General features: G+C 38.0%; 1 protein-coding gene across 1 annotated transcript; it reads left to right on the forward strand.

Moving 5' to 3' along the window:
• Positions 1-1,628: 1,628 nt before the first annotated feature.
• LOC113058111 (neuronal acetylcholine receptor subunit alpha-9-II) lies at positions 1,629-10,188 on the forward strand. The gene is made up of 6 exons (XM_026225803.1): positions 1,629-2,319; positions 3,237-3,382; positions 3,740-3,894; positions 4,017-4,197; positions 8,020-8,371; positions 9,527-10,188. The coding sequence occupies exons 1-6, from the start codon at positions 2,259-2,261 to the stop codon at positions 10,078-10,080; spliced, it is 1,449 nt and encodes a 482-aa protein (XP_026081588.1). The 5' UTR covers positions 1,629-2,258; the 3' UTR covers positions 10,081-10,188.
• The last annotated feature ends 571 nt before the right edge of the window (positions 10,189-10,759 follow it).

The raw sequence follows: 10,759 nt of genomic DNA on the forward strand, positions 1-10,759 counted from the left end.
GCATGTGATGTTTGGATGATCTGTGTTTTGACTGCAGCTTCTGAGAGTGTATAGTACATAATGAGTACAGTATATAATAGTGCAGACAGATAACAGCTTCATATACTGTATAGAGAGAGCGAGAGATGTTATTAGAAATAATGGATGAAGAGTTGAGAGCCCTACTGATGATTAAGTCTAGAGTGTGTCCACCTTTGTGTGTGGGTCCATGTACATGCTGAATTGACAGGTAAAAAAAAAAGCCTCAAGTCCAAATATTCATTTATCACCAATTAACTGTTTGACAAACACTTCCTGCTTCGATGAACAGATCTGAATTTAAAAAAATCTCAGACATGCTCCGAAGTCCCGATCTGAGTCAACCGAGTCGCGAACAGGCTCCGAAGTGCCGATCTGAATCAACCGAGTCGCTAACATGCTCCGAAGTGCCGATCTGAATCAACCGAGTCGCGAACAGGCTCCGAAGTGCCGATCAACCGAGTCGCGAACAGGCTCCGAAGTCCCGATCTGAATCAACCGAGTCGCTAACATGCTCCGAAGTGCCGATCTGAATCAACCGAGTCGCGAACAGGCTCCGAAGTGCCGATCAACCGAGTCGCGAACAGGCTCCGAAGTCCCGATCTGAATCAACCGAGTCGCTAACATGCTCCGATGTGCCGATCTGAATCAACCAAGTCGCGAACAAAAAAAAAAAAAAATGTATATATATATATATTGTAAGTAAACAACAATAGCCCGAGTTTAGTAAACATTTTTTATTGAGACTATAAAAAATAATTCTGCATCTATTTTTAGGTGTTTAGAACTGAAGAAGAAACTACAGTGCAATGGATAAAAATATGCAAAAATGTATCTATAAGAGCAGTAACACTATAAGGTACATTACATTATAATTAGAGTGAAAGATGAACCGATTTTGGATTTGTTAAGTATTGTTTTTTTTTTTTTGATTTGATTTTTATGAATGTGAAATTATATGAATCGGTATGCAAAGTTAAAGTAACCAATAAATGAAAGAATCAGTAACACTGTAGAATAAGGTTCCATTAGTTAATGTTAATGTGTTAATTAACACGAACAATACATTTATTACAGTATTTATTAATCTTTGTCAATGTTAGTTCACTAATGGAACCTTATTCTAAAGTGTTAACAAAATAATCTGTTAAATTCATTTTTTTTTTTTAATGGAGGGCTGAAATTTACAGTACAAATATATAATGTATATTAACTAATATAATGGTTAAAATATTATATATGAATAGTTTTATTACCATACAGTTAAAAAAGATTTTTAAAGTTTTCACTCAGAAATGCCAAGTAATTTTCAAAAATATATACATTGCAGGTAACTAATGAACTTTATTATTATTATTATTATTATTATTATTATTATTATTATTATTATTATTATTATTATTTATTTAGCATTTTTAGTCTTTTACCATTTAAATTACTTTTTTCAGTAATGTAAAAAATGTTTTTTTTGTGTGTGTGTTTTGAAATGTATTATCAAATTTGACCAAAACCAATATTGATGTGTTTGTGTTAATCATTAAAATTAATCTCTCTCTCTCTAGCATTAAAATTAGTCTTTTTTGTGTCAGTTTTACAGTTAAAGTATTATTAGCAGCCAATTTCAATGTCCTGTGATATTTTCAGACACGGTATCACAGTGATAATATGTTTGGACATGTATGTGTATATTGATTGGCATCCCTCGGCAGTACACAGTCTCTTTTGACAGATGGCAGGGTGCTGATGTGTTTGTGCTGCTCCTGTCTTCTGGTTTCAGTCCAGACCGATCAGGTCTCTCGGGTTTCCTCCGTTTTGTCGTGTTTCTGTTGGCTCGATGCGTATCTTGGTGCTGAAAGGACGGTAAACTCCGTCTCCTGATCGTGTGACCCGCATCCAGATCTCACGGCGGGACTAACGCGCGCTTTTCACATCTATAACTCAACCCGGTGCCAAAACCGCACGAGACTAATGACCCAGATTGCATGTCGCTCCCGTGTCACTTCAGGACACTATGCAATGATAAAGGTGTCATTTCCGTCTCCATCCCCGCATCAGCTCCGTTACCTGTCCGCGCGCCCACCTGTTGCGCGCATGATTGACAGCTCAATAGCGGCGCGTCCAGTTACTCGGCGCGCAACGCGACACCCGGAGCTCCAGTGTCCGGGACGCCTGCGCGTAACGGGCCAGAACCGAGCGGGATTATCGGTGCGCTGGATGAAGATCCTCGCTGTCCTGGGGTGATGGAGAGGACGCTGCTCTGGATGGAGACGCTCTTCTTCTCTGCGTTATTGCTGGTTGGAGGTGAAACATTGACATTCATATTTATATATTCTTACCAGATTATACATTAATATTAATTCCAAACTGGCTCGGTTATGGTTGTAATGGTTGTAACCAATGTAGTAGATAATTAAATAATAGGTTATTACGAAATAATGAAAATACGTTCTAAGAACGTTCTCTAAACGTTTTCTGAACGTTCGAATTTTTTTAATGAACGTTAAATGAACATTCCATTTAATCATCTGTATGGGGATGCTACTTTTGAATATTTTCTGAACGTTCTGTAAAAATAGTAACATTTAAAAGAACATTAGACAAACCTCCAACTATAATGTTTTGTGATAACATTTTGAGAAGATTATTAAAGATCAAATAACTTTAAATGGAAGTTCTGTTAATGTTACTGGAAGAACGTTTGTTATTGAACCTCACATCTATTCTAAATACAGTGAAGCTCAATGAAATATAGTTTTGAAATGGAACATATATTTAATTTAAAAACAAAATCTATTTCAAAATGTATTTCGGGGACAAGAAAATTAATTTTCAATATTACAGTTTAGGCTCAATGCAATAGTGGATGGAATAGAGATTCATAATGCTAATGTTTAATTTTGTATATCATTGTTATATGTATTCATATATTAATATTATATGCAATTTTGTATTTTTTGGAACATTATAAAGCATGTTGTTGCTGAATTGTATTAAAATGTACTATATGTTCACGTATGAAAAACTTTTTTTCTCAAATGTGACAATTTTATTGGAATGAAATATAGGGCAAAATAAATAATAAAAATAATAAATATTTTTTAATGCTATATATATAAAATGTTTATTAAATGGTAAAAGAACATCTTGTGTTGATCATCTGGAGGAATTTCTAATGTGTGTGTGTGTGTGTGTGTGTGTGTGTGTGTGTGTGTGTTCAGTGGCTCATTGTTCTCAGGGTCGATTCGCACACAAGCTCTTGAATGATCTGATGGAGAATTATTCCAGTGCTCTGCGACCGGTGGATGACACGGACAAATCTCTCAACGTCACACTGCAGGTCACGCTGTCTCAGATCAAAGACATGGTCAGTTCATGCACACACACACACACACACACACACACACTATGTCAGTAGCCTTATATGATGTTACTAAAGGACAGTTGAGCAGAGACACAGACTGCTGTTGATATTAGATGCCGACAAGAGACACGGAGACAGAAAGAGAGAGTGAGAGAGAGAGACATGGATATATCACACGGATGATGTCATGACTGGTCTTCTACTGCTAACTCAGTGAAACACACACATGTATTATACGCACACACACATTTCTGTCACTGTCACATAAACCGATAAATTCAAGAATGAGAAAGTGAAAGTAAATTCTGACCTGTTTGTGTGCCCAATAATAAGTGTGTGTGTGTGTGTGTGTGCGTGTAGGACGAGAGGAACCAGGTGTTAATCGCGTATCTGTGGATCAGACAGACGTGGCACGACGCCCATCTGAAGTGGAGTAAAGAGGAGTACGATGGTCTGGAGGTGATCCGGATTCCCAGCAGCCTCGTGTGGAGGCCGGATCTGGTGCTGTATAACAAGTACGCCCGTACGTTCACACACACACACACACACACACACACACCTGATCTTCTTCTTCTGACGTCTCTCCACAGCTCCAGGGAGGAATGAGCAGTGACTCTCTGTGTTCTCTGTCTGTCAGGGCGGATGATGACTTCTCCGGGCCGGTGGACACTAACGTGGTTCTGCGGTATAACGGTGAGATCACGTGGGACGCTCCGGCCATCACTAAGAGCTCGTGTGTTGTGGATGTTTCCTACTTTCCTTTCGACAGCCAGCAGTGCAACCTGACCTTCGGCTCGTGGACCTACAATGGAAACCAGGTATACACACCATATCTCTTCAACAATGAGCAAAAAAACATTCATTACATATTAGTTACAACAAAACAAATACTAAGACAAACAGAAGGCTGTGTAAATTATGACATTGTTTTCATTTTAGGTAGACTATTTCTTAAAAGGCCGTATTTTATACATATTTAACAACAAAACTATTAAATATGCCTATCAACAAAGAGTTGAAAAAGTTTTTTTTTTCTGTTATATGATTATAACCTTTAAATAATGTTGAAATAAAATACACACAAAAAATAATGTAAATACTGGACATTTTAAAGTTTCTGCAGCTTAAATGTAATATTTGGAAAACATTTTTAGATCATATTTTGGTTAGAAGTCTTATCTCAGAAAAACTAGACTACTAGACTAGACCAGAAATGGAAATGTGTTCACCCTCAGGCCATCCAAGATTCAGATGAGTTTGTTTCTTCATCAGATTTGGAGAAGTGTGGCATTGCATCACTTGAAGTTTTCTAGTGTTTTTCTTGAACTTCTGAGCAGGGGCGGATCTAACGGGGTGGTATTTGCAATGCAAATGCCACCCTAAAAAGAAAGCCTTGCCACACCTGCTGCCACCGCAGTTGGCAGCAACGAATTAAAGGTTATGGCCAATTTGAATATTTACGAGCGCAAATCTTTCGTGATTCATGATCCCGCTCCGAACTCCCGAACTGTTTCAAATGATTTGCGATCCCCAAAGTGACTCAAATGATTCGCGAACCCGCTACGAACTCCGGAACTGATTCAAATGATTCGCGAACCCGCTCCGAACTCCCGAACTGATTCAAATGATTTGCGATCCCCAAAGTGACTCAAATGATTCGCGAACCCGCTACGAACTCCGGAACTGATTCAAATGATTCGCGAACCCGCTTTGAACTCCCGAACTGATTCAAATGATTCGCGAACCCGCTACGAACTTCCGAACTGACTCAAATGATTCGCGAACCCGCTACGAACTCCGGAACTGATTCAAATGATTCGCGAACCCGCTTTGAACTCCCGAACTGATTCAAATGATTCGCGAACCCGCTACGAACTCCCGAACTGACTCAAATGATTCGCGAATCCGCTACGAACTCCGGAACTGATTCAAATGATTCGCGAATCCGCTCCGAACTCCCAAACTGACTCAAATGATTTGCGATCCCGCTACGAACTCGCGAACTGATTCAAATGATTCGCGATCCCCAAACTGACTCAAATGATTCGTGAACCCGCTTTGAACTCCCGAACTGACTCAAATGATTCTCGATCCCCAAACTGACTCAAATGATTCGCGAATCCGCTTTGAACTCCCAAACTGATTCAAATGATTTGCGATCCCCAAACTCTAATAATTTACAAAGTATTAATATACTGTAATATTTTGTTGTTGTTGTTGCTATAAAAACAGACCTAAGCCATCAATAACCTTTAAAATGGCTTAAAATGCATTATATAAAAAAATTAGGCAATAATGATTGGTTAATAATAACACTGTTACAATACATAATGTAGGCAAATACAAAATAAACAATTTATGTACATGTTATTACAAATGCCATGTGATTGATGCTGTTACACTTGCAGGACGATAAAATCCTTGTTTAGGCGACTGACCAAACATTTAATTCATATTCACTTAATCTTTCAGTTTTGGCCACTTTTTTGCTATAGATGACACAGATTTTTAATTTCTTCAACAAAAAACGTGCATATCACAACCCTTACAAAAATAAACCATGGTTTTATCATAGTAAAACTGCTTAGTTTCCTTTTGCATGATTTCTTAATGCTTGAGACTATGAGTCATAATAAAGTTATAGCCAAAGGGTATATGTCGAGAGCTACAATTGTGATTTGTAAATAATACAATTTATTCATTTAGTTTTTTATTTGATTAAAGTTCTTTTTTCACTCCCATAGTAGGTGTTTTTTTTTCATCATCATATTTGAGGAAGGGGGGCACAACAATACACTGCTTAGGGCACACATTTGGCCAGCATTGGCCCTGAAGTGTTGTTATACATGTCTCTGGGAATGTGTGCTCTACTACACACACACACACACACACACACACACTGAAGCACGCGTGGTGTTTTCAGCTCTTCACTATATTGTCACATGATGTAGGCTACATGTGCACGTCAGCGCGCCATGAGAGGATTTCACCATTTCATTTGATAAAACTATCGTATACACAGACAGAAACGGCAATGTCTTTACGAAAACCTGTCAAAATAAAATTCCGGTATAACTTGAAGAAATTCAAACAGAAATATAGTACTATTGCACAGTACAGTATGCTATACTTCAAGTATTAGCATACTTGATATGCTATACTTCCTATTAGCTAATAATAATAGTTCATTACAAAACACAGAATCTCTGGTTACAACCCACCAAAATAAAAGTTTGGTCTAACTCAAAGAAATTATGTAAGAAATTGCTTAGTAAAATATACTTAAAAGATATACTAAAACATTATTTTAAAGGAATATCACACAAGTTTTCATAGAAGTTTGAATTTAAACTTGCCAAAACAATAACACCATATTTTTCAAGATCAATTTCTAAAAGTACATTTGTATTTGTGCCTATAATGTGTATTTATTTATTATTATTGTCAGCTAATAAAAGCTATGCTTCAGGGACCATATTCATATAACATCTAAGGCTAAATCTAGCTCTTGACTGGTTGAGTTAGATGATGATTAACACTAAACAGTAGAAAATCAGTTGAGTCTCCCCAGGTGGAAATGGCTGTTAAAATCTTGTGTTTCTTATAATAAATTGACATATTGATAACACTGAATCTTTTATAATGCTCTTAATGACATGTGGATGCACACTGTATGCATTAGTGAGTGTGTGGTGCTTATGGGGTATGGTCACTTATTCCTTATATGAACTGTTTCAAATTCAAGACATTGATTGCATGAGATTAAGTTTGTAAATGATAGCCTGTGTCCTTTTGTAGTGTCCACATATATTTATCATCAAACTGTGATAACTGTGACTAAATTCAGTATATACACGTCTGCCATTTGTTGCCACCCCTCAAAAACTCCTGTTCCCTTCTCACCACCCCATCAATATTTTTCTAGATCTGCCCCTGCTTCTGAGGTAATATCAATAAGACCTTTTTCAGATGGAAAAAATGAAAAAGTGTTCTAGTCTGAATCAGGAGAGAAACCTGCATGGATAAAGCACCGTTATAACAGCTCTAAACAAATATGTGTCTGGATTCTGATGTGAGAGACAACAGCAGATGCACTTTTTCACTGGAGGAAGTGTTATTATGGATTACGGACTTCTATTTCAGTAAGAAAGTATCTTAATGCTGGATTTGTTTCAGCTTTTGTCTTCTCCAGATGTTAACTGGTGGACTGGAGTGCTGTGGATTATTGTGATGTTTTTATCAGACTCTCATTCTGACGGCACCCATTCACTGCAGAGCATCCATTGATGAGACACTGATGCAATGCTACATTTCTAGAAATCTGACGAAGAAAAAAACTCATCCTGATCCTGGATTGCCTTAGAGTGAGATTTTCAGATTTAGGTGAACTGTTCCTTTAAGGATTTAACACGTTGATGTATTGGCACAAGATTTGGTGGAAGTCATTGTCTTTGTGTCCTGAAGGAGCCTGAAAAGTTTGAAGACAGTGCCACCGAGTGTTCAGAAGATATGGTCTAGACCAGTTGGCTGGCCAGGAATCACCCAATTAGAAATGAAGGCTGACATTGCATTTCAGGAACAAGTTCATCAGAAATAGTCAAGACTCTCTGTTTTCTAACATGTCCATTTGTCTCCTGCAGGTGGACATCACCATGGGGATGGACAGTGGCGACCTGTCGGACTTCGTGGAGAACGTAGAGTGGGAATGTCACGGAATGCCGGCCACTAAGAACGTGATCATGTACGGCTGCTGCTCGGATCCGTATCCCGACATCACCTACACGCTCCTGCTGCAGAGACGCAGCTCCTTCTACATCTTTAACCTGCTGCTGCCCTGCTTCCTCATCTCCTTCCTCGCTCCTCTGGGCTTCTACCTCCCTGCCGACTCGGGAGAGAAGGTCTCGCTGGGCGTCACGGTCCTGCTGGCGCTCACCGTCTTCCAGATGATGGTCGCGGAGAGCATGCCTCCCTCCGAGAGCGTTCCTCTGATCGGTGAGTCTCTCAACTAGTGTGTGATGTCACGAAGAAGAATTTAAATGCCACATTCATTTCCATTCAAAAGTTTGGGGGTAAGACTTAATGTAATGCTTTTACGAAATGTACACTTTTATTCATCAAGGCTGCATTCAACTGATCGAAAGTGACGGTAAAGACATTTATTATGTCACAAAAGATTTCTGTTTCAAATTAATGCTTCTCTTTTGATTTTTCTATTAATCTGTGAATCCTGAAAAATAAAATGCATGACAGTTTCTACAGAAATATTGTGCAGCACGATTGTTTTCAACATTGATAATAATCAGAAATGTTTCTCGAGCAGTAAATCATAATATTAGAATTATTTCTGAAGATCATGTGACACTGCAGACTGGAGGAATGATGCTGGAAATAAAGCAATAAGCCCCAAGAAGAATTTATAATAACTAAGGGGCGTTGTTAGATACTACTCAAAGCGGAATGACTTAAACCTTCTTAGCTTTTATAAATTCACTGTAAACTTGTAAATTCTTGTAAAAACTTGTAAACTGTAAATTCACTGGCTTCACGGGGATTATTGATTTTATAAAACACTTATTCCATACACGTATTAAGGTTCCACAAAATAAAACAGAGCAAATAAAGTGTAATGATATTAATAAAAACAGTGTAAACAATGAAGCTTCTCAGAATCAGTTGTGGTTGCAACAAATTTGTTGCCAAGCAACAGACAAATATAAACAAAGGCGTTTGTTACATTGTAGCATTATTTAGAACAGCTTTGAACTGGCTCAGCCAATCAGAATCAAGGAGCGGAACTCTGGGCTTTATATCACATATAAAGCTTTGATCACAGAAATAAATTACATTTGAACAGACATTTACATATAAAACATCTGTTTTGAATTGTAATAATATTTCACAATTTTATTTTAGCCTTAGTAAGCAGAAGAGACTTCTTTTAAATACATGAAAAATCTTACTTTCCCCAAACGTTTGAACCGTAGTGTATAAAAAAAATCTGTATTTAGTTAATATATTTAATCATATTTAATACATTAATTTCTTAATTAAATATAAATTTGAATTTTGATTTAATTTTCTAGTTTTCTACTCTAAACACTGACAAAATATAGCAAAAAACAAAACATTGACGTCTGTCTCTGTCAGGTAAATACTACATAGCGACGATGACTATGGTCACAGCATCCACTGCTTTAACCATCTTCATCATGAACATTCATTTCTGTGGAGCCGAGGCCAAACCGGTGCCGAACTGGGCCAAAGTCCTCATCATCGACTACATGTCCAAGATCTTCTTCGTCTATGAGGTCGGCGAGAGCTGCGCGTGTCCGTTCGGACAGATGGAGGAATCCGAGTCCTTCCACAGTCAGAAGCAGAAGAAGCAGCTCCATCCCAAAGATAAAGCGAAAGGAGCTCCGCCCACCTGCTGTCCCGACGACGACAAACCAGCCGCCTTCACGCTGACCTTTGACCCCTGCGTTTACTGCGGTTGCCGTGGCAACAGCGGAACCCTCGGCTGCGACCCGAAGCTGGTCCGGAACGTGGAATACATCGCAAGCTGCTTCCGCGAGCAAAAGGCCACGTGCCTGAAAGTGGCCGAATGGAAGAAGGTGGCCAAGGTCATGGACCGAATCTTCATGTGGATATTTTTCATCATGGTCTTCCTCATGAGCATCCTCATCATCGGGAAAGCACCTTGACCTGAGAGAGCACAGACGTCATATTCAGTTGGACTATTTGACATATTCATTTACAATACTAAGATCTTATAATTTTTTTAACTACTTACTACAGTCGTTTTGTTTTTGAGTCAGACAGATTGTGATGTATTATGCATCATGCTGGAGCCTCTGTGTGTGTGTGTGTGTGTGTGTGTGTAAGATAATCTGAGTATTAATAATGCAGACTTTTGCCTCTCAATGAGCACATCAGTTATATCAGTCTTTCTGATAACAGATCCGCTTTTCTTCATTAGAAGGCTGTGACCCGTCTTCATTACAGGAGTCTCTCTCTCACACACGTGTGTAAATGAAGATTAATAGACCTATAGAGAATATACTGTATGTAGACTTACATGAGGGGGATGTTTTATAATGTATATATAACTACATAATCGTTCATGTTTTTTGGCTTGTTGTGTTTATTTTCCATTTTTTTCCATATATATATACTGTAAATATACTTCACTCTAATGGAGGTTTGTGTTAATTGATGCACTGGTGTAAATAATATAGATACTTTTAAGGCATCATACTCGCTCTCTCTATTCATTCAGAGATATTAATTGATATGTTATAAGTTTTAGTTGTCTCCTACTGTCCTATGTTAAGTGGACTGGACTTTACTGATAAAAAAAAATAATAAGTTTGCAATGTTAGA

Source organism: Carassius auratus, chromosome 39 (assembly GCF_003368295.1).
Source record: "Carassius auratus strain Wakin chromosome 39, ASM336829v1, whole genome shotgun sequence".
Taxonomy (NCBI): domain Eukaryota; kingdom Metazoa; phylum Chordata; class Actinopteri; order Cypriniformes; family Cyprinidae; genus Carassius; species Carassius auratus.